This window comes from Felis catus, chromosome A1 (genome assembly GCF_018350175.1).
Source record: "Felis catus isolate Fca126 chromosome A1, F.catus_Fca126_mat1.0, whole genome shotgun sequence".
Classification (NCBI taxonomy): Eukaryota; Metazoa; Chordata; class Mammalia; order Carnivora; family Felidae; genus Felis; species Felis catus.
In genome coordinates this window covers 72,220,562-72,245,423 of record NC_058368.1, presented here as the reverse complement: position 1 = coordinate 72,245,423, position 24,862 = coordinate 72,220,562, and the positions used below count along the sequence as shown (strand labels likewise).

The window sequence follows — 24,862 nt, the reverse complement described above, 5'->3', positions numbered from 1 at the left end:
TCTGACCCACTCACTCACACACTCTCTGTCACTCTTTCTCTCAAAATAAATAAATAAACTTTAAAAAAAGAAAAAGGAAGGGAAGATTTATATGTCTTAGTCTAGTTTGAATCTTTATATAAGAGAAAGAAAATAAAAATTCCTGAATCAAGCATGAAATGATTTTGATGCTCATGACTACTATTTTAATATTAAATTGTAAGATAAATTTAATGTAACATTGTAAATCATTATACAAGTCTGTGGACAAAGGTATTTGTGAAACCTCCAAGGTACAAATCTGGCTTTGAAAAGCTTCAAATTGAGCTTTTATGAATTACATGCTAAAATGCTATTAAACATGCTATTATTTGGAAAAGCCTTAAGCAACATCTTTACGGTGTTGTGAAGGTTTGAACTGACTAGCCAATTCATTATAGATGAAATAGTATTAATACTATTCAATTTTGGCAAACAACTATTCAAACTTTTATGAAAGATTTTTTTTAACGTTATATAGGTTATATCACAGATGTAAAAAAAAAAAGCACATCTAGTTTTTATTTCTTCTGTCATCTCTTCTAGGGAACTATGAAATATAATAAAGTTCAAGGTCCACTCTGGCTTGTCTTTTAAGTCAGGTGACAACGTCTGGAAGGTGTGTTTTCTGCTATAAGACGTTGAGAACTAAATAGAGCATAAAGCTAAGAACTCAGCGCAGAATTTACATTCAGTGTTCCTAAGAGATGACCTAAAATAAAATGACTTTAAAACCACATTATGCTTATTAAGTAACTCTTATTTATAAAGCCACAGCTGGAAAAGTCGTGTTTGGAAGCTCCACCAAATCAGCTAGCAGTTCTAATAGAAAGCGAAATGGGAAGGGACTTTGAACAAAGTTGTGCAAAATGGTTTTGATGCAAAATTATACCTAATCAGGAGGAATAAATTGGTAATTCAGAGGTAATGCGTCTAGGTATTCAGCAGAGGTAATCACACAGAGAATCCTGAAAAACCTTCATTAAGAGAAATGCTGTGGCTGAGGACCCGGTTGCTAGGCAACCAGAGCTCCTGCAGCAGCCTCTGGAAACATCACTTGGGCTGCCTGGCAACAGGCTGCAGGCCCCGCCCAGCCCCTCACCAGCCAGGAGGCAAGTGGCTCAGATGCTTTTGTGTCTGAGGAGAGGAGGGACATCATTTCCTGCGATTCTGTTACATTTGCAAAATCTGGCAGAACTCTGTGCACAAGGACTTCACGTGGAATAGCTGTAAAAACTAAATCATTGGGGCGCCTGCGTGGCTCGGTCGGTTGAGTGTCCGACCTCAGCTCAGGTCATGATATCGTGGTCTGTGCGTTCGAGCCCCGCGTTGGGCTCTGTGCTGACAGCTCGGGGCCTGGAGCCTGCTTCAGACTGTGTGTTTCTCTCTCTCTGTCTCTCTCTCTCTCTGCCCCTCCTCCACTCATGCTCTGGCTCTCTCTCTGTCAAAAATAAAATAAAACATTAAAAAAAATTTTTTAACTACATCATTAGTTTATAATTCTAATAAAACAGACAGGCATTAAGAGAATAAGACAAAGATGGCTATTGTATTGCAAAGCACACAGCTTTGCGGAACTGGAGCCACTTCCTGCCATTCTCTAGTATGTGGAACATAAGCAGTGGTTCTGTGTAACTTATCCTCACAGAAAGGCTAAGGGGTTCTCAGGCTTAGTGCACTTGTTGGTGTCTTTGGGTCCCTTGACTTTTCAAGAGCATTGGTGTTGAGAAAGAAAATTATACATAGTAATGGGATGAGGAAGGGGCTTTCTGATATCTTCGTTCAAGAGGACTTGCCTCTGATGTGGACCGTACAGAGGCAAAAGAGAACCAGGTGATGAGAACTGAATGGGTTTGTGTTGTTGTTGTTGTTGTTGTTGTTGTTATTGTTGTTAACAAAGCAGTCTGCTCTCGACTCACAGCATAGAAACAAATTACGGAAAAAAATAATGCCAAAGGACTTGTGGAGAGACCGTAATATAACATGTCACAGGAAAACAAAGAGAAAATGATGTGGAAAATTTCAGAGGCGTAATCATTAGTTTGTCTGAGCTCTGATGGAGATGATGGCTTTCATACCTGCACAATTATTAGCCGTGGGTCACGGTTGCCCCATGCTCAGCTGTGTGTTGGGTTAAAGGTCAGGAAACCCATAGGTCTGTGATAAAACAGCACGTGCATAGGTCCACAGTAGTGTGGGTGTATCGTCCCAGAGCTGGATGCTGGGATGCACGGAGTGCTAGTAGGAAACATCCTGAGCTTAGCTGCTCTCCATCCCAGGCCTCTGTTCTCACGCCTTAGCTGCTTCACCTCAGCACCTGTCACCAGTCACCAGTCATGTGGTCTTCCGATTACGCTGATTCATGGTGGAGATAAGCTTGTTTCACTTTGCCTGGAGGAGAACGAAACTGTTAAGCTTGAAGGCCACACAAGGCTACATTTGTGTTATGTGTGCTCAAAAAACACTCGAGCTAGGCTCTGGCAATTAACGTGTACCTAACCTTTATGTACGAATTATAGTTCCCTAGGGTCATACTGAGGGATATGGAGGGACAACTGGCAGCTCAGGACTCGAGCCCTGAGGGTTCCTGGCTTGGGATGTCCTGTTTTCTACCTCACATAGCTGTCACATTAACCAATCTAAATGTTGTTTTATAATTCAGGGGACTAAAGACAAATGGAACCTTGGACATGTCTGAATTTCCTTCACTTCATTTTATACAAAGGGGTGACCTTGAGAGAACACTTTTACTAACAATTAAATTGATTCATTTGATTTTGGTCAGCTGGAAAAAAAATAATTTAACAGAGAAAACTAGTCTGCTACTGATCAAAGCAAACCTATGCCCCAGGGATCCTTTGTGTCATGATAAGAGACCATAGGCTGCACATACAGAAGATTTTTAGCTAGTGACTGACAGGATTGCTTTTGTCTTTTCTCCTTAAAAGGAGACACCCAGAATTTTGACGGGAACTTTAAAAGACACCGTAAAAGGTTTGCATTTCAACCAATGTATGTAGTCTCAGAATGAGCCTATTCATGGGGATGTGATTGCTTCTACCACTAAGAATACCTTTCAAAATTCATTCTAAAGGGAATCAGAATCCTGTACGCGGACACCTGAGCAAAGTAATTTGTAACTTCCATCTCTGATCAAAGAATCTTTGGGTAAATGTGCACCCCCCATCTTGTCACTTAAAAATACACATGTGGTATATAGACAGATGGTAGCTATCCTTGGGGTGAACATAGCATAATGTAAAAATAAATCAGGGTACTGTTTCAAGGGATAATTAAATTGAGCATATGTGGAACAATATTTTGTAGGATGTCCTATGAAAGGTGCTCTCTGTATATGTTTTGAAGTTCAAAATAAGTAGCATACTTGGCAAAAAGCCCCCCATGCAGTCTTCGAAAAGTATTGATTCTAGGACGTAAACAACTGATACACCATTTTTCTGAGTTGCAGGTTGGCATTGTAGAGAATTCTCAATCCAACGATTAAAAAAAGTTTTCTTTTTTTAAAAAATATTTTTAATGTTTATTTTTAAGAGAGAGGGAGAGAGACAGAGTGTGAGCGGGGAAGGGGCAGAGAAAGAAGGAGACACAGAATTCAAAACAGGCTCCAGGCTCCAAGCTGTCAGCACAGACCCTGATGTGGGGCTTGAACCCATGTACCGTGAGATCAGGACCTGAGCCCAAGTTGGACGCTTAACCAACTGAACCACCCAGGCACCCCTAGAAAAACTGTTTTCTGGTAAATACATATATGGTCTGTGAATTTTGGCACTTGTCCCTGACTATGTCACTTATTTTATAGAGGGAAAGTTGTCTTTCTGCAAATGATCTGCTCCCAGGAATCTTAGGTATGGGATCTTTGCATAGGCTAATATTTCCATCGATAATTACCCTTTTGAACACAGACTAACACAAGGACATGAATAAGTATGGCAAAGGAAATGTCTACTTATGTGTGTGAAACTATGGCCTTGGGCAGGAAAAAAAAAACTAGCTTATAGTTAGTGTCTTAGAAAAATAAAAATCGTTAATCCCAACTTACCTCACTGGCAACCACACCCCTCCCGCTACACACAAACCCATAAGGAATTGGAAAGAAAATATACTAGTGGGGAAATAGTGGGCAGTGTCTTCCCACTGGCTGTAATATTGATGGATGACTAATTTTTGAGGTAGTAGAATGTGCAGTAAGATAATAAACTAGGCAGCCAACAATCCAGATATCCAATCCAATAAATATCAGATTTTAGTATCCTGTACCATTCTGGATTTCACCACTTATGTATTTTAAGGCAAAAGAAACTACTTTTCCCTTCATAAATATGTACATAAAATTCTGCTGAGCAGATTAATTTGGCCTAGTTAAAATAATTTCACAGAGTCTAAGTGATATGTCAGTCTCCTACCATTAAAATAACACCAGCCTTATTCCCTGTGCCACGTGCATGCTTCTTATATTATTTATCCAGAGAATATTTTTCTGTTGGCTCAGTGAGAAATGTCCACTAAATAAAGATAAAAATTTACAACTCCTAGTAAAAATCACACCGGACATAATGCTTGGGAATTCTCATTTTCATTTTCTTCCAGGTCTAATATGTAATAATCGATAACCAATCTAATGGGGATAAAATGCCTACTTTAAAGTCTAGTCAAGAAGAATATTTGGGCAATTATATGCCAAGGATGTATAAAGCAGAAAGGACCTGATGCATAGCAAGGGCTCAATAAATTCAGGCTAGCGATTACCATTATTCTCATTATGATTATTATTCACTTAAGTTTTCAGTGTTCAAATGAACATAATTGGAATGACTCATGTTCTAAATATAAATCCATAAAAAGACACATCTTTGATAACATAAAAAATGTAAGCGCTGGAGACATAAAGTAGGAGTTCTCGATGTTCCATATTAAGTGTCTCTGACTCATCTCCTTCTTTGTCTTGAAGATGTTCCATGAAGACGCTGCTGGTGGATGGCAGCTGGTAGCCGTGGATGTCAACAAGCCCCAGGGACGCGCCCCAGCCTGCCTCCAGGTGCAGTAAATACCATTTTTAAACTCATGCAGCAGAGTTCTTTGACTTTTATCCAAGGAAATCCCCGGCTCTCCGAACTCTATGTCTGTCCAAATTTATGGTCCTGGAGTCAGGGACAGTATTTTGCTCCATCCTGGGCAGTATTTTACCAGGATCTACCTATTTTTTTCCGAAGATACACAGCAAGGATTTGGTAAATTTCAAGCAAATGAATGCACCCAGGTAGTGCTAGCATTCCAACAGTATTAAATCAGTGAAATATTCTGTTGTCATATTAAATGATGTAAAAATATTCTTCTACAAAGGCCTGAATTGTTTACATGAGGGTGGTCACAGTCACAATCCACTTAACTGAGTACCTTCCCAAGGAACTGGGAAGGAATATTTTTAATAGGTAGCTTATTCTGCATCTGCAAGCTGTCTGAGCAACGGGACATGATAAAGGCTCTTCCTTAACAAACTGCACCTGCTGCAGACGAGGCTATGGGATGGCGGGTGGATCCTAGGGCCTTGGGAAGCCATCAGGGGACGTCCCATCGGGTTTCTGGTCTGTGGGTGTTTTGGACTTATCCTCTACGCTAATCTCTTCATAAAGCCCAATAAACTCCTTTTCCTTGGTGGACTGCCCTGGCATCTTCTCTTGCTTTGTTCTCCCTCTCTCCCTCCAAATATCAGTAATTCGTGTTCAAAACATATCACCTTTCCAAAAGTGGCATCCTTACCACCCCACTGCATTTTCACTTAGTCCATTTCCTTACTCTTTAAGGGTGAAGAGTCAAGCCACATCATCCTGGGGAGAGGGAATTGATTCTTCCTCCTGTGGAATTTGATTCTCTTCACTGTCTTTTGTTTTCAGTTACAAATCCTTTTCTTACAAAGGGATGCTTTTGTAGTTCTTTACATCCGTCCCCATAAATCGGGGAAGGGTTTTTCATCTGCTTCAGGATAAGAACACGCTTTTCTTTCTTTTGGATCATACTCTAGGTGGGGGTGAGGGATTGATACATTTCAAAGATTGATACATAACATAAGCAAAGTATTGTATTTTGGACCATTGCTGTGGCGTTTAACCATATAGTTATTTGTTTCTATCAGTTAAAAGAATGAAGAGGAAAAGAGGAAACATTTGTAAGGAGTATTGATAAGACCTAATATTATTTTGTGGCTTCTTTCTGTTGTATATTGGATGGTGCTAATAATTGAACTCCTACGACTGTCTGGTACTGCCATTGCTACTGACAGTAATGGCAATGACAGCATGGTAGTGGTAGCTTCTTGCCTAAAAAGTTACTCAGTAATCAGTCATCAGCTGATAATTAGTGGCACTAAGATAGTCCTGCTTTCCTGGAGATTACTTCCGGGTAGGTGGAGAAAAACCAGCGTCTAAAGAGCAATTACAAGAGCAATGAGGATTTTATTTATTTTTTTTCAATATATGAAATTTATTGTCAAATTGGTTTCCATACAACACCCAGTGCTCATCCCAAAAGGTGCCCTCCTCAATACCCACCACCCACCCTCCCAGCTCCCTCCCACCCCCCATCAACCCTCAGTTTGTTCTCAGTTTTTAAGAGTCTCTTATGCTTTGGCTCTCTCCCACTCTAACCTCTTTTTTTTTCCTTCCCCTCCCCCATGGTCTTCTGTTAAATTTCTCGGGATCCACAAAAGAGTGAAACCATATGGTATCTGTCTTTCTCTGTATGGCTTATTTCACTTAGCCTCACACTCTCCAGTTCCATCCACATTGCTACAAAGGGCCATAGTTCATTCTTTCTCATGAGCAATGAGGATTTTTAAAGAAGTAAAGTAGGATGCTATGGCAATCTACATTTTGGAGTCCTCACTCCTCCTCTGAGAGGTCAAGGAAGGCCCTCACTCAGTATAGCCCAATGATGGAGAAAGACTGCCATGCTCCCTCAGCCTTTGTAGATGAGGATGTGAGGACCCAGAGGGCCTGGGTGAGCTCCTAAACTTGCACCTCTGCCAAACGGAGAGGCCCTGGGTACATCTGGGTCTTCTGGCTCCTAGCTCCTGGGTCTTCTGGCTCCTAGCTCCATGCTGTATCCAGTGGAGAAAAATATGCCAAGGAAACGTAAGTTTGTAATAGAAATAAACTATCACGCCAGCCATGAGTACCAAATCAAAGTCTTACAGGGGCCCTGAATACGCTGCTTAAAATGTATTAAATGCTTGTTGAGTAGATGCGTCAAGGTTGCAGTCTGGATTGAGAAAGCAAGTTATTAGCCTCCTTATCACAGAAATTTGAGATGGCAAGAGATAAATGGCCAGGAGAGTGTAATGAAAGAACAGCACTGTGCATGGATATAGGGAAATAAAGGTCAGTGAAGGGGTGGGTAAATGTTAGGCTAGAAGTATGTCGATGTTGGATCCAAGAGACCTGCACATTAGACATCTTTGTGAATATGGTGGTATGTTTGATAGGTTTTATGAATAATGACACATATGGTTTGAAGTGAAGGTGAATAAATTCTGACATTTCAATATGAAGAAAGTTCCATTGAGCTCAGCTTTACATGTTTGGTCCAAAATCAAGCTTTCCAGAAGAGTGTACCTGAAAGAGTACAAATGAAAAGTGGGATGGCCAAGGGATCGATAGGTCTGAGTGGAAAATAGATTAACCATTCATCATTTAATTAAAAGAGAAAGAAAGAAAAGAATCAAGTACAGAAAAAAATATTTAAAATAAAATGGCCATGAAATACTCATTGGCTTTTTATTAATGACTAATGCCATCTAAAAACTAGGTAATAAGAAAATTTTCATTGGAATCATCCACTCGCTCCTGCCTGGAATCATAATGATCTCTCACCCTCAAGGACAAACAGTAGAAGATATCACTTCTTTTCATTTTTAAAATGGGCAAAATGTGATGTTACATTCTCCTAAAGCATATTTTAAACTATAGGAATGACATTGAAGAATAAGTATTTGCTTTAATTCCTTCCAGCTTATCCTCCATCATCCCTTTCCAGAGGTAGCCCAGAGGTTACCAAGAAAGCCAGTTTTTCTACTCCTGCCTTTACACTTTATATCTCTTATAAAATAGCATTTCTGCTTCCGTGAGTCTCTGTCGTTTTCATTGTTTCCTCTTTCTAGAACACTCTTCTCTCCCACTTAGAATTCACCTCAAAAGTCACTTCCTTAAGGAAGCCTTCCTCATCCTCAAAGAGTACATAGGTGCCCTGGTTGTATATTTCCACATGTTATGGGTTTGTCATGATTTTAGTAAAATAAATTAAAATGGTATCATTCATTACTTAAAGTCTGTTTCTCCAACCAGAGATAACTCCATAGCAGTGGGGACCATAATGATCATGGTCACTGCCAGAACTATTCCTGATACAGGGAAAAGGCTCAATTGGTGTTTACCAAACAAGAGAACAATCAAGTGAAAGAAGGATCTAGAACCTTCTTGGCTTGTGCAAGTATTCATTTGACTTCTCACCTACAAGAAGCTCTATTTGTTCTCTTGGTCTTATTTCTAGGAACCAGAAATTGAGTGGATGATGCCAATAACATTATTTCTATACAATAATTTATTTTTAAGTGTAAAACAAACAATACTTTGGGAGTTGGTTGAAGGCATCTTTCAAAGTTGGATAATGTTGGATGCTTTTGCCGGTGTGTCTCTTCTCAAACATGGTGGCAGTCAGCAGGACCTAGCCATGACTTTGATTATTTCCTACGGCTTTCAGGAGTTTTTATCTTCTTCAGCATGTGAAATAAATGGGTCTAAGATTAGAAATGTAGTCTCCTTGTTGGGATGAGCACTGGGTGTTATACGTAGGAGATGAATCACTGGAATCTACTCCTGAAATCATTATAGCATTACATGCTACCTAACTTGGATGTAAGTCAAAACAAACAAACAAAAAAACCAAAACCAAAAACAAAAAGACAGAAAAGAAATGTACTCTTACTCAGGAATAACATAGTTGTAAAGAACCAAAACCATTCCTATCTTAACAAAAAAAGTAGAATTTATTGGAATAAAAAATATGAACAGCTGTAATTAATTTGAGTTAGTAATTTGGCCATCATTAAAATAAATCAGAAAAATTAGGTATGGGTAAATATTTGAGAGATGGCAGACTGGTCGCCCAGAGTTCCTATTTGAGTATTGAAGAAACCATGGATTTTGTCCTGCGGGTGGAACTTTGTTTGAAACTTTGACTCCAGGTTTTTTTTGTAATGTTTATTTGTTTATTTTGAGAGAGAGAGAGAGAGAGAGAGAGAGAGCGAGCGAGCAGGGAAGGGGCACAGAGAGATAGAGAAAGAGACTGAATCTCAGGCAGGCTCTGCACTGTCAGCCCGAGCCTGATGTGGGGCTCAAACTCAGGAATCGCGAGATCATGACCTGAGACAAAATCAAGAGTCAGGTGCTTAACCGACTGAGTCAGCCAGGTGCCCCTGATTCCAAGTTTAAAACACAAAATATTTTACCCAGAAACCCATATATCCTACTGCTTTGATAAAATAGACAACTAATGAAATAAGTTATAGTAATAGGATTTTAGTTCACATAGATGGCATAATAGTAAGTAATGCATAAATTTCAATTATTCCTAAACAGCCTTTCCATAAATTCTGTTTTCAAATATTCAAAATTTTAAAACCACCTACAACGTAAATGGGGACTGGCTTGAATGCCTTTATAAGTGAAGGATATTTAAAAACCATATCCGTCCTTGTTTCCTGTGACATAGCTTTGGGTTTGCCTACTTTCTTCATTGGTATTATTCCCTATATTTTTATTTTCTATTCTGTTTTCCATATGCTAGTCTACTTTATTGGTATGAACATCTACGTGTATTTCCTGCTAACCATAAGTAATTAAATAATTTAATAAAATAAGATTGATTTGGCTTAATCTTCCCTACTACTGTTCAACTAAATACATAGTAGACTGATCCTTCTGTGATTCTGGGTGTTTGATGTGTAATAGTTTGTCTCTTTATATGTATGTATGTATGTATGTATGTATGTATCTAAAAGATATATGTGCGTGTATATGTGCATATGTATTCCTGCAATGTAAAAAAATATGTGCGTATTTATGTATATGTATATACGTACAACATAATATGTGTATATACCTGCATGCATGCATATATATGCATACAACATATGCATCTGTATATCTATACATACATTTGTTTTTACATTGCAGAAATAAACCTATTAAGATTTTATATATTCCATTGAGCAGTGATGGGATCTGAGCAATAGGAACAGGGGTTTTTTTTGTTGTTTTCCTACATTACTATGTACACACATACATATTTTACCTCATATTCATTGCAATCATTATGGTATCCCTGCTTCCTCTTTCCATATATTGATTATGGTGCTTTCAAATGAGTTAGGAAACTCAGAGTTCTTCTTACTTCTAAAGAATGATGGGCTTTAAAGAGCCAGTTGTAGAGGAAAAGAATAGGCACCTTTGATCTGCAATTAGAAACTTAGAAATTCCACTCTGTGTTGTGAGACACAAATTTTAAGTGTAATCGTAGCTATAATTATAACCATAATGAGAGTCATATCCAGGCATACAGGGAAAGGATTCAATTTGGCACCCTTAGGGTGGTCTTTTCTGCTTTTATAATAAACGAAAATGCATATATGCTCTTAAATTTAATTGCAAAACCACAAGTTCAGAGCAAAACCTGCTAGGTTATGTGTGGTGAGCTCTGTGATAACACTTGTTGAAATTTTCAATGGATTAACTTAGTGCTAACTTAATTAACTTAATTTTCCTAGGACATTTTTCATTTTTAGCCACTTATTAATGCAATTCATACCACGTTTAATAAGGAACTTAGCCATAGGAAACCTGAAATTCCTTATAAATTCGTTCCTAAGTGAAGGACAAATAAGCGAACCTCCTGTAGCCCCTGAAACACTCCCTCTCTGCACCCTGGTGCTGCCTGGAATGTCTTTCTGCTTCTTTCTCTACTTCCCTGGGCACTGCTGCCTTGCTCGTCATCTGAGGTCCCACATCTTCCTGCTATTGTTTCTTATGATGGGAACAAGATGGCCGGAAATGACAAGGAAAAGCCTGAGAATAAGGATGAGCCAAGACTTAGACCTGGTTTCCTTTTCTTTTTGTGCTACACCTGCCTCCAGCACATGGCTCCTGACTCCCTTCCCTCTCACACCTGCCTTCCCAGGTAATCCATGAAGCAATACCCAGTACAGCCTTGTTCCTAAAGGAGAACAAATCACCCTGTTATACCTCTTAGAGAGTAGGCTCTGGAGACAGACCTATTTCAGCTATGCTATTTATTAGTATGACCTGGGGCATATTTCTGTAAAATAGGGATAGTGTCTCCTTCCTCAGTCATGAGGATTAAGTGACTATTTATGTCCTACTCAAGAATTGTTTAGTTGCAAGGAACAGACGTGATGCTCACAGGGGGCATTTGCATATAATCAGGCCCACCAGGCAGCTGTACTTTCTTTGTCTTTCTCTCACTCTCTGTTGGAGGCCACACAGTTTTGCATCTTTGCTTCTGTCTGTGCATCCTGCCTCTATTTTCTCCCCAAAGACTGGTTTTATTCTGTTTCTTGCACAGTGCCAAAATTTGGCTGCTTACAGCTGAGTTTGGTGACTTCTCATTCAAGAGCTCTGAAGAGACTCACTGGAAAACATCCAAAGATGAACATGAAGCAGGGAGACCTTCGTTTCCTAGTTGGCCACCCAAAATGGGCAATTGGCCAGAGGCAGTAGGTCATGGGAATGGAATGAAAGCAGCAAGTCCACTTAAGCCAAGTTTTCCCACAGTAGGAACCCAAAGTAATTTTCCCTCCTTCATTCCCTCTGAAAACCTTGTCTCACCTCCACCTACAAGAGCCACTACTCATTACCACCGTGAGCTTCATGGAGCTGGTGGAGAAGGGACCTATCTTTTTGGCCATGTGAGTAGTAGGGCTTGACCTCAGAGGTAGTTTACCTACCTGGTAGTATTACCCACAGGTAGTTTCACTAGTAAACTTTTAAGTCTCACAGGATTTGAGAAGTCATTTAAGGGCTAAATAGACTGTTAGTGGTCTGGCCTGATGTTCAAATCACTCTGTATAAGATAGTTTCTTTGAAGAAACACCACCTGGGTTCCATGTATTTGCAAGTGAATAATTTGTGAATTGGAGCCATTTCGTAATACCATACTCAATCACTTCCTTGCATAAAAATTATTATGAAGTCATATAAAAACACAGATAGGAAGAGTAGTTAAGTATCCACCATTAGAAATAATAACAACTCTCATTTATGGACCACTCCCTATGTGTCAGCCATGCTGTGTGTTTGAGGTGTGAAATTATTTCATACTCAAAACAATGCCACAGAGGTAGGTACTATCATGACATCTATTGAACAAATGACATCGAGGCGCAGAAAGCTTAAGTCATTTGGTGCAAGCCACATAGCTGGTTGCTGACCAGGGACTTTGTCCTGCACAATCTACCTCATATTTTTAACCACTTCATTTTCACATGGGGAATTATCCTGCTATAAAAATACACTGCAATTTGTTCATTCATCCATTCATTCATTCTCCTATTGATGGACATTTTTCACTGTTTTTCTCTTGCACACATTCTAGTTCACTGCCTATGACTTTTTGTGCACATATGTGAGAAGTATCTGAGTGTACATAGTTAGGAGAGCAGTTGCTGGAGTAAAGGAAGAACCTTAGGCTTTATGAGATATTGCCTCATGGCCCCCTGGATTCTAGTGCCACTTTTTACTCCTATCAGCAACTTGTCAGAAATCTCATTTCTCATCCTTGTCTACAATTGATGTTACTGGACTTTTACACCTGATGGTGTGAAGATAGAACATTAAATTTAGATCTCCCTGATTACAGCCTGTGAATGTTGAGCATTTTTTACAATTTTTTAATGTGTATTAATTTTTGAGAAAGAGAGGGACAGAGCATGAGCAGGGGAGGGGCAGAGAGGGAGAAAGAGACACAGAATCCAAAGCAGACTCCAGGCTCTGAGCTGTCAGCACAGAGCCCAACGTGGAGCTCGAGCCCAGGAACTACGAGATCATGACCTGAACACAAGTCGGACGCCTAACCAACTGTGCCACCCAGGTGCCCAGAGCGTTGTTTTTTTTTTTAATTTTTTTTTTCAGCGTTTATTTATTTTTGGGACAGAGAGAGACAGAGCATGAACGGGGGAGGGTCAGAGAGAGAGGGAGACACAGAATCGGAAACAGGCTCCAGGCTCTGAGCCATCAGCCCAGAGCCCGACGCGGGGTCGAACTCACGGACCGCGAGATCGTGACCTGGCTGAAGTCGGACGCTTAACCGACTGCGCCACCCAGGCGCCCCCAGAGCGTTTTTTATATATAGTCATAGGCTACTAATATTTTGTGTTGATTTCTTATTCATCTAGTAGATATGCCCATTTGTTTGTTGCTTTTTTTTTTTCAAATGATTCCCAGAAATTCTGTGCAATTCTGCATCACTTCTGAGAAGACATTGAAATGTTAGAAAGATACAGCTAAAATATTAGGGCTTGCCTGTGAATGCACACCTCTCACCCTCTTCAGGCAATAGTGCAGTTTCATTACGTGGTTATTACCAAAACCATTTAGGAAGTTTCTTCAGTGTGTCCTTAATGGTGCATCTCAGAAAAGTGAAAACTTTTAATAGACCCTTTTAACATCAGCCAGTCGCTTAGCTGTTTAAATTCCATTCTAGCATAGGCAACAGCTACATGAAGGGGTCACTCTAATGCATGATTAAAAGTTCTGTTAAATTGGAGCCTCAGTCCTCAGCTGCTGCACTGACAAGCCGTTTTTCCCCTGCCTCTCAGGTAGGGGTTTTCATCTCCTGACAATTTGACAGATGTGGCTGCACAGTTGAGCCATCTTCCAAAACACACCCAGTGATCTATTCCCATGAAGGAAGTCACTGACAAGAACAAGAAAGTATGCATGAGACCTGACATGCTCAAGCTCACTTTCTCTCTGGTAGCATCGTGTGCCTCCGTCCGTAAAGAACAGAGATAATAGGTCTTACCATAAGTAGGTCAAATGGTGGCAAAATTATTACTCTAGTGTTTTAATGCTTTTTGAGAAAATTTCCATTGAAGGCAAAGAGTGTGGGGGGAGAGGGTAGACCGTGTGATGTGTGTATTTCAAGTGATGAAGTGACATCCTAGGCACTTCTCAGATGTCTGTCTTCTTAATGAACCTTTCCGGAAACTGGCAGACAATCTCAAGAATGATTGAACCCAGGAGAATGTAGCTTCCATCCACAAGCAAACCTCTGCTCTACTTATAGACCAAGGTGACAAGACAGTGTGGTCCTGCTGAGACGGGCCCGGGGGGAACCTGGGGCAGTTTACTGCATCTCCCGGAGCCTTCACTCCCTGACCTGAAAAATGGGGCTAATACCAGCTCTGAGGGTTTTATAAGAATTACAAATGTCGTACGTAAAGTGCCTAGCCAGCGTGTGGGATGCTGTGGTCACAAGGTCGTAGAAATGACTGTCATTGCTGTGAGCACGCTCTGTGCACTTCCGGGCAGCCTGTTCTCATGCACACCTGCAAGCCAGTGCCTTCACAGCCTTGCTCCAGCCCTGTGTCTGCATCTTAGGAGTGAACTCTGAGAGCCCAACGGACATGCCCCTGCTTATTCTCATGAGCACATTACCCCTCTCATTTTGAAAAACCAAACACACCGTGCCCTGACCCATTCCCTTCTATAAACGGGACTTTTCTTGCATCTCCAGAACCTGTGATGCACCCTCATCATCCTCCCCAAATCCAACTTATCTTCAATCTATCATTAATTCCGTTTTGAATTTCTTTGAATCATCCCCTCCACCCCAGTCGAATGCCCCTACCTTCAAAATCAGGTCAAACAAGACTTCCTCAATGCAGTGATCTCTGACTCCTCAATTAAAGTTTGGTCACTTTCTTCTCGACTTCCAGCTTCCTCCAGCACAGCTCTCACATGATAAGCGTTAGGCACATATTTGGGGGATTATATGTGAGTGTACAAATAGAGGTGCTTTCATGCACAGAGCTACACGGCCTTACATATTCTTACTCCCCCGTTAGGCAGATGCTAGTGACATCTCTCCCAAATCCTGGCATGTGCACACACAGGATCACCTTCAGTTCTAACAGGAGAACATAAAACACCGGGCTTGGAAGGCAAGTTTTGGGAGAAAGAAAGGAATAAAAAATTATTCTTTAAGAACCTGGAATGAGAATTAAAATAGGGAGAATAAAATAGCTAAAGGCAAAACAGCACAAACAAAAGGTAAAAGAAGGTAGCTCAGAAGTTAATTGAGAGAGGGGTGCCTGAGTGGCCCATTGGGTTAAGACTCTTGATCTCGGCTCAGGTCACGATCTCATGGTTCGTGGGACCAAGCCCTGCATCAGGCTCTGCATTGACATTGTGTGACCTGCCTATGATTCCCCCTCCCACTCTCTCTGCCCCTCTGCTGCTTGCTCCCTCTCCTTCTCTCTCTCAAAATAAATAAAACATTTAAAGAATTTAATTGAGAGTCTGATTATAGTCTTGAAATCAGTTATAGACAAATTAACTAAAGAGGGGAGGCAATTGTGCAGATTTTCAATTCTAAATATTTTATATATATTTAAGTAGATATCCTAATATTTACATACATAAATAGACTATAGATGTACTTCAAATAATAATCATATCCAGAATAGAGACCAGACATAATAAAAAATAAGATAAAATCATTAATACTATTTTTACTTATTTTCCTTCTGTTGACCCAATGGTTTTGCCTCTTTGATTTTTGAGCCTCACTGGAAGAAAGAAATATTCAAAACATCTTTAAAATTATTTGTGTTTCAGATTATTCCAAACTAAATTCCTATATTGTTGTATATTTTCATCTTCCAGTTTGAATAAGTCCCATGATTCTTCGGTATTTACATTTATATTAATCGGGAGACCTTTACTAACTTATGCCAGGCATTCATAATACAGTCTTTAGAGACAATTTTCCATCATATATTTGTTACATTGTCACTTTTAGAAGAAATGAAGGATACGTTGTTCTTCTTCTGAGTCTTGATTTCTGGGGTTAAATAAGCAACCGTCCAGTCCTGTCCTTAAGGTCTTCAGTTGGGATTTTAAATTGCTATGCATTTTCTCAGTGTTCAGCACAATTAGTGCAGTTGAAGGGTTTGAAGGAGCCCTGTGATCCTTCTTTACCCTACAGCTGGCGACAGGTTTGGATAGAGTAAAAAAAACTTGTCATTTCATAGTTGGTATAATTCTTTAGTATTTTTTCAATCCCTCAAATTTGTTTTTCCCTCTTCCCTAAATAATTTAGATATCTCAAAATGAATCTCCCACTTCAAGATACCGTATAGCTCAAAAATATTTGTTTAATTCTGCATTCATCAAATGTACCAACCTAAGCCCTTCACTGTGTTAAATCTGCAGTTTATTTAACATGACCACTATTTAAATTCATTGTTGAATTTGTGGTTTCCATTTTTTTAACGTTTATTTTTATTTTTGAGACAGAGAGAGACAGAGCTTGAACGAGGGAGGGTCAGAGAGAGAGGGAGACACAGAATCTGAAACAGGCTCCAGGCTCTGAGCTGTCAGCACAGAGCCCGACGCGGGGTTCGAACTCACAGACCGCGAGATCATGACCTGAGCCAAAGTCAGACGCTTAACCAACTGAGCCACCCAGGAGCCCCTTGTGGTTTCCATTTTGAATTTAAAACAAAAGTTTTATGTTCATTTACCCACCATTTAATACTAAAAATAAAAGTAAACATATACAAGTAAATTTCAAGTGATTCTACATATAGACATTTTAATTAGCTATGGGAATGTCAATGAAAGTGCCCAAAGAACTTAAAATCATCATAGTTTAAGTGTCCCCTATCTAGCGGCCCTTTTGTGGACCTTCCTAACTTCTCACTAGAGTACTCATGAAGACAAAGAGAAATTCACAACCCTACTGATGGCTAAGCACCTTTTGTCACATCTGGTGAGACTTGTGTAGTAACTATATGGCCTGTGTAGCACTCGTGAGAAATTAGAAAATGTTAGTTTCTGCACTCGCATTGCACTTACAATTGGCTGCGAGTCAGAATCAGAGGACTGTGAGGAAGGAATGGCCCAGGTGACCATCACTGATGGAGGCTTATTGCTGGAATATGTGTGGTACCTCCCCAGCCGGTCATTACCCCGGGTCCTGTTGTGCCCAGGAGAGAATGGTGCAGCTCCTTGGAATATGCAAATAGACAATTGTATTACTTGAAACAAGATTATATTACTTGAACTTAAGTGTCCTAATTTGTTTTACTTACCTTGCATTGATACATCTTTTTTTTTTTTTTAATTTTTTTTTTCAACGTTATTTATTTTTGGGACAGAGAGAGACAGAGCATGAACGGGGGAGGGGCAGAGAGAGAGGGAGACACAGAATCGGAAACAGGCTCCAGGCTCTGAGCCATCAGCCCAGAGCCCGACGCGGGGCTCGAACTCACGGACCGCGAGATCGTGACCTGGCTGAGGTCGGACGCTTAACCGACTGCGCCACCCAGGCGCCCCATGCATTGATACATCTTAATAGGATCAAGAGTGAGAGGGTATATGTGAGTGCCCTTGGCATTATGGGTCATGCTGAGTCTCTAAGTATCAAAATGACACAATATATATCCCTTCCAGCCTAGAGCAATGAGGAGGTGCCAGAGGGCTCGGGCAGCTTGGCGTAGGGGCAGTGGTGTGCTTGCAAATGTTTAAAATGTTTAACAGGCATCTTGAAGTGGGAGAGTCCGGATTGGTAGCATTCGCTATTTTCCATGGTGTTACCTGTTCCCACTATGTCCAATTTCAAATTAACAACATGACATTGATATATATATATATATATATATATATATATATATATATGTGGTATATAAATACATATGTATATGGTAAAATTTTTGGTAATCCCATCTGAAGCACCTAGTTTCCAAGGTCACTATAGGGGGGAAGACAGAGAGAGTTTGAAGAAGCCACACGCTTTCTTGATTGCCCTTTTCAAAATGACTCATTTCTATTCCAGCAATGAGAACCACTCGTATTGGCCCCACTTCGATGCTAATAGACTAAGTAATGTCACTAGCTCTGTGCCTGAGGCAACAGGCTTGATGGGTGTATTAGTTGGCTTTTGCTAAACAACAAGCCACCCCTAAAAACTTAATGGCTTATAAAACAGACACTAATTTTTGCTCACAAATTTGTGGCTCAGCTGCTAGTCTGAGCTCTCGGCTGGTCAAAGCCAGGCTCATCTTGTGTCTGCAGTCAGCCAGCACCCCCAGCTAACTCATGAGCTAGCATCTCTGCTTCTGGGGCGCAGCAGACTTTTGGGGCAAAGGGGAAGACAGGGCCCATGACCACCATGCAACAGGCCTGCCTGGAGAGCGTGAGGAGCTGCGAGAGTAAGTCTCAACCCACAGCTATTTTCTAAGTCTCTGTTCATGTCACCTTTGCTGTTGTCCTACTAACAAACCAAGTCACATGGCTAAGTCCAGAGTCAGAGTGGGAGGGCGCTACCAAGGTTGTGGATGCAGGAGGTAGGTTCAACTTCAGGCTCTGCCACACAGGCTAAAAGAAATTTCAGTCACTGGCTTAGCATTATAGTTCCTCTTAGTGGCATTCCTTTTCTACTGGGCATGTATTTCTTCTCATCAAAATCTGGTTTGGGTTATACAGCCTGGAGTTGGCATTTGAAAAATGTTAGTAACAGTAATAGATATTTGTGTGGCAATTAGTGATTTAACATCTAACCTTACTCTTGCAGAGTAGAGGGAAAGCTATACTCATGTTGGCCAAGAGATGAAAACTAAACTCTTCCTTTTTTCCACAATTTGGCTTCCGTATTTGAGCTTCTCTTACCCAGCTTACTGTCCAGGAAAGAAAGCAGCCCAGTCAGGACTTGACCTGTATTCACAGGTATCACAGATGTTTAGTACCTTTGAGAGAAGTCACTAGTGGATTTGCTTCTATCATCTGGCTCTCCAGGGACATGCCAGGGGCAGGCAGATGGGAAAGGCAGAGTTTCTAAGGACATCTGCTGGGTCTGTTTTCAGTCTTGATATAAATATATTTGCTTTTTTAATACAAATTCTTTATATCGGACAGCATTATTTTGTATACTGATGATAGAAGTAACATGTATCCAGATGTCTTCTAAATACAGGAAGCAAAAAATGTACCACACGCACAGGAGAGATGTATTATGCACTCGGTCTTTTACGTTATGTTCTTGTTCGTATGCTCATGGCTGCATATGCAGGATGGTTTCTGAGAATTTCATCTGGTAATTGCATTGTTCTCCAAATATGTTTACTTTGAAATCTAATTAAAACACAGTTTTTAGTACATGGCTGATGCAATGTTCAGTGCCTGAAATGTGTTTACCAGGTAGTATATTTTATTCTCTCAAGCAGCAATTTAAAGAAAGATTTGATTTCTGAGCTGTACTATTCATTATCCTAATTTATCCTTATTGCGGCCTCAAAGGCCACAGTTTTGATTTGTTGGATGTTTGCCTGCACAGTCTTCAGAATCTTTATGGCACTATTTTATAAGCAAAATTCCTGAACAAATTAATAGAAATAGCTCCTATGAAGTAGTCAGGCCAAAAACTGGGATAGCATAAGACCTTTTCGAAAGTCTATACACATCCATGTTTCCTCTGAAGATTAGTTCTCTCCCCCACTTGATTTCTCATGTTGTACCTTCTCACTTTCACCACAAGCGATTAATTGTATCTCTACCTTTAGATCCTTCCAGTGTTTTCAAATACAGTTACAAATAACAAGAATCCTGAGTGCAAGATGCCTGCTTCAGGCTAGACTCTATACTAAATAGTCTCTCTTATAGTCATGTTATAACCTGGAGATGTAGGTGCTCTGACATCTATTTCTCATGTAAGAAAACTGAGTCACAGAGAGGTTTACTCATGCACAGAGCCCAGATGCAAACTCAGCTCAGCCTGTCTGCAAAACCGACATTTTTTCCCACACTGGCGATCTTACACCCTTCTGTAAGGAACAGATCATCTTCAGCTTTCAAATATAAGGTTCACAAACTTGTTCCCTCTATTTAATCACAAACACTTAGCAGGAGAGCTGCTGTTTTCTTCTGGAGTATGTAGAGCCGCGTCGGAGGCATTGTGACTGCCTGTTAGAAGGCAAGAGAGCACCTACTTTGGGCTCAAAACATCTGAGACTACCTTCTACCTCCAGGAATGTGGAAGCCTACTTATCTTTCCCTTATCCTTTCTCTGTATGTGAAAGGGGATAACAAAACACCTACTGCACAGGGTTGTGGATTAAATGAAATTTTTACATGCAGTGCATTGAGGTGTGCGATATGCTTGCACCAAAACTTGCCACTAACCAAGCACCCAACTGGTAGCCCTTGTTAATACATCTTGTTGGTTGAGTGCGGATCCCTATTCATATTCGAGGTAGACTTCAGTCTCTTGAGAACATTCCTTTCACGGTAGGACTCAGAACTAATAATTTAAAGTGACCTTTCTTGTCCTTCCACTTGAGGCGTGACTCAGTATCATTGCTGCAGACCCATTGTCTTATTCCATGTTTCTGAAATGCGTTACAAACAAAACGTAAACTTTGATTGCCATGATGAGTTTAAATCTGTAGTAATGAATTTTACAGAGACCCCTACTGGCATATCTCCTTGGGTGCAACTCCTTGGTGCAGTAGATTTTTTAGCACTGGTGTTCTCTACAATCAGATGCCATAGGAGACAATTTGAACTGGTGTATGTCAAAGTCATGAACAATATTTGCATTAGATTCCTATTCTGCTGTAACAAATAACCACAAATTTATTGACTTAAACCAACACATTATTTACAGTTCTATAGGTCAGAACTCCAAAGTACGTTTCAGCTGGCTAAAATGAAGGTGTCAGGAAGGCTGCATTACTTCTGGAGATACAAGGAAGAAAGCACTTTCTTGCCTTTTCCAGACTCTAGACACCACTTGCATTCCTAGACTTTATGATTCTGTGATGGTGTCTTCATAACACTCCCCACAAATGGTTGAAAAGTCAACACATACTTTTGTCTTCATGAACCTGGTTTAGTTGGTTTTTGATCTTGGGGTTGGAGAGGGGGGATGTGATGGTGTATCCTAACATATTACCATAATGTTCCAGCCAGTATGTGTTCTATTCTAATCAGTGATTATAGACTTTTTAGAGTCATGAAATTGTAAATTTGTAAAAAAAAAAAAAAAAAAAAAAAATTATAGGTCACCCAGTTTATTTTTTTGTTTGTCATTTTATTTTTTTTATTTATTTATTTTTGGCTTTGTATTTCTTTTTTTTTCTTTTTCTTTTTTTTTTTATTTTTATTTATTTATTTATTTATTTATTTATTTTTATATGAAATTTATTGACAAATTGGTTTCCATACAACACCCAGTGCTCATCCCAAAAGGTGCCCTCCTCAATACCCATCACCCACCCTCTCCTCCCTCCCACCCCCCATCAACCCTCAGTTTGTTCTCAGTTTTTAACAGTCTCTTATGCTTTGGCTCTCTCCCACTCTAACCTCTTTTTTTTTTTTCCCTTCCCCTCCCCCATGGGTTCCTGTCAAGTTTCTCAGGATCCACATAAGAGTGAAACCATATGGTATCTGTCTTTCTCTGTATGGCTTATTTCACTTAGCATCACACTCTCCAGTTCCATCCACGTTGCTACAAAAGGCCATATTTCATTTTTTCTCATTGCCACGTAGTATTCCATTGTGTATATAAACCACAATTTCTTTATCCATTCATCAGTTGATGGACATTTAGGCTCTTTCCATAATTTGGCTATTGTTGAGAGTGCTGCTATGAACATTGGGGTACAAGTGGCCCTATGCATCAGTACTCCTGTATCCCTTGGATAAATTCCTAGCAGTGCTATTGCTGGGTCATAGGGTAGGTCTATTTTTAATTTTCTGAGGAACCTCCACACTGCTTTCCAGAGCGGCTGCACCAATTTGCATTCCCACCAACAGTGCAAGAGGGTTCCCGTTTCTCCACATCCTCTCCAGCATCTATAGTCTCCTGATTTGTTCATTTTGACCACTCTGACTGGCGTGAGGTGATACCTGAGTGTGGTTTTGATTTGTATTTCCCTGATAAGGAGCGTCGCTGAACATCTTTTCATGTGCCTGTTGGCCATCCGGATGTCTTCTTTAGAGAAGTGTCTATTCATGTTTTCTGCCCATTTCTTCACTGGGTTATTTGTTTTTCGGGTGTGGAGTTTGTTGAGCTCTTTATAGATTTTGGATACTAGCCCTTTGTCCGATATGTCATTTGTGAATATCTTTTCCCATTCCGTTGGTTGCCTTTTAGTTTTGTTGGTTGTTTCCTTTGCTGTGCAGAAGCTTTTTATCTTCATAAGGTCCCAGTGATTCACTTTTGCTTTTAATTCCCTTGCCTTTGGGGATGTGTCGAGTATGAGATTGCTATGGCTGAGGTCAGAGAGGTCTTTTCCTGCTTTCTCCTCTAAGATTTTGATGGTTTCCTGTCTCACATTTAGGTCCTTTATCCATTTTGAGTTTATTTTTGTGAATGGTGTGAGAAAGTGGTCTAGTTTCATCCTTCTGCATGTTGCTGTCCAGTTCTCCCAGCACCATTTGTTAAAGAGGCTGTCTTTTTTCCATTGGATGTTCTTTCCTGCTTTGTCAAAGATGAGTTGGCCATACGTTTGTGGGTCTAGTTCTGGGGTTTCTATTCTATTCCATTGGTCTATGTGTCTGTTTTTGTGCCAATACCATGCTGTCTTGATGATGACAGCTTTGTAGTAGAGGCTAAAGTCTGGGATTGTGATGCCTCCTGCTTTGGTCTTCTTCTTCAAAATTCCTTTGGCTATTCGGGGCCTTTTGTGGTTCCATATGAATTTTAGGATTGCTTGTTCTAGTTTCGAGAAGAATGCTGGTGCAATTTTGATTGGGATTGCATTGAATGTGTAGATCGCTTTGGGTAGTATTGACATTTTGACAATATTTATTTTTCCAATCCATGAGCAGGGAATGTGTTTCCATTTCTTTAAATCTTCTTCAATTTCCTTCATAAGCTTTCTATAGTTTTCAGCATACAGATCCTTTACATCTTTGGTTAGATTTATTCCTAGGTATTTTATGCTTCTTGGTGCAATTGTGAATGGGATCAGTTTCTTTATTTGTCTTTCTGTTGCTTCATTGTTAGTGTATAAGAATGCAACTGATTTCTGTACATTGATTTTGTATCCTGCAACTTTGCTGAATTCCTGTATCAGTTCTAGCAGACTTTTGGTGGAGTCTATCGGATTTTCCATGTATAATATCATGTCATCTGCAAAAAGCGAAAGCTTGACTTCATCTTTGCCAATTTGGATGCCTTTGATTTCCTTTTGTTGTCTGATTGCTGATGCTAGAACTTCCAGCACTATGTTAAACAACAGCGGTGAGAGTGGGCATCTCTGTCGTGTTCCTGATCTCAGGGAAAAAGCTCTCAGTTTTTCCCCGTGGAGGATGATGTTAGCTGTGGGCTTTTCATAAATGGCTTTTATGATCTTTAAGTATGTTCCTTGTATCCCGACTTTCTCAAGGGTTTTTATTAAGAAAGGGTGCTGGATTTTGTCAAAGGCCTTTTCTGCATCGATTGACAGGATCATATGGTTCTTCTCTTTTTTTGTTGTTAATGTGATGTATCACGTTGATTGATTTGCGAATGTTGAACCAGCCCTGCATCCCAGGAATGAATCCCACTTGATCATGGTGAATAATTCTTTTTATATGCCATTGAATTCGATTTGCTAGTATCTTATTGAGAATTTTTGCATCCATATTCATCAGGGATATTGGCCTGTAGTTCTCTTTTTTTACTGGGTCTCTGTCTGGTTTAGGAATCAAAGTAACACTGGCTTCATAGAATGAGTCTGGAAGTTTTCCTTCCCTTTCTATTTCTTGGAATAGCTTGAGAAGGATAGGTATTATCTCTGCTTTAAACGTCTGGTAGAACTCCCCTGGGAAGCCATCTGGTCCTGGACTCTTTATTTGTTGGGAGATTTTTGATAACCGATTCAATTTCTTTGCTGGTTATGGGTCTGTTCAAGCTTTCTATTTCCTCCTGATTGAGTTTTGGAAAAGTGTGGGTGTTCAGGAATTTGCCCATTTCTTCCAGGTTGTCCAATTTGTTGGCATATAATTTTTCATACTATTCCCTGATAATTGTTTGTATCTCTGAGGGATTGGTTGTAATAATTCCATTTTCATTCATGATTTTATCTATTTGGGTCATCTCCCTTTTCTTTTTGAGAAGCCTGGCTAGAGGTTTGTCAATTTTGTTTATTTTTTCAAGAAACCAACTCTTGGTTTCGTTGATCTGCTCTACAGTTTTTTTAGATTCTATATTGTTTATTTTTGCTCTGATCTTTATTATTTCTCTTCTTCTGCTGGGTTTAGGCTGCCTTTGCTGTTCTGCTTCTAGGTCCTTTAGGTGTGCTGTTAGATTTCGTATTTGGGATTTTTCTTGTTTCTTGAGATAGGCCTGGATTGCAATGTATTTTCCTCTCAGGACTGCCTTCGCTGCGTCCCAAAGCGTTTGGATTGTTGTATTTTCATTTTCGTTTGTTTCCATATATTTTTTAATTTCTTCTCTAATTGCCTGGTTGACCCACTCATTCTTTAGTAGGGTGTTCTTTAACCTCCATGCTTTTGGAGGTTTTCCAGACTTTTTTCTGTGGTTGATT

General features: G+C 40.0%; 1 protein-coding gene across 8 annotated transcripts in view; it reads left to right on the top strand.

Annotated features, from left to right (window-relative positions):
* Positions 1 to 24,862, top strand: part of NALCN (sodium leak channel, non-selective) — a 325,095-nt gene that overhangs the window by 113,497 nt on the left and 186,736 nt on the right. For all 8 annotated transcript variants that reach the window (XM_045055586.1, XM_045055583.1, XM_045055579.1 and 5 more), the window contains one exon: positions 4,988 to 5,074. In XM_045055586.1, coding sequence (XP_044911521.1) covers positions 4,988 to 5,074 — 87 coding nt within the window. The remainder of the gene's footprint in view (positions 1 to 4,987; positions 5,075 to 24,862) is intronic.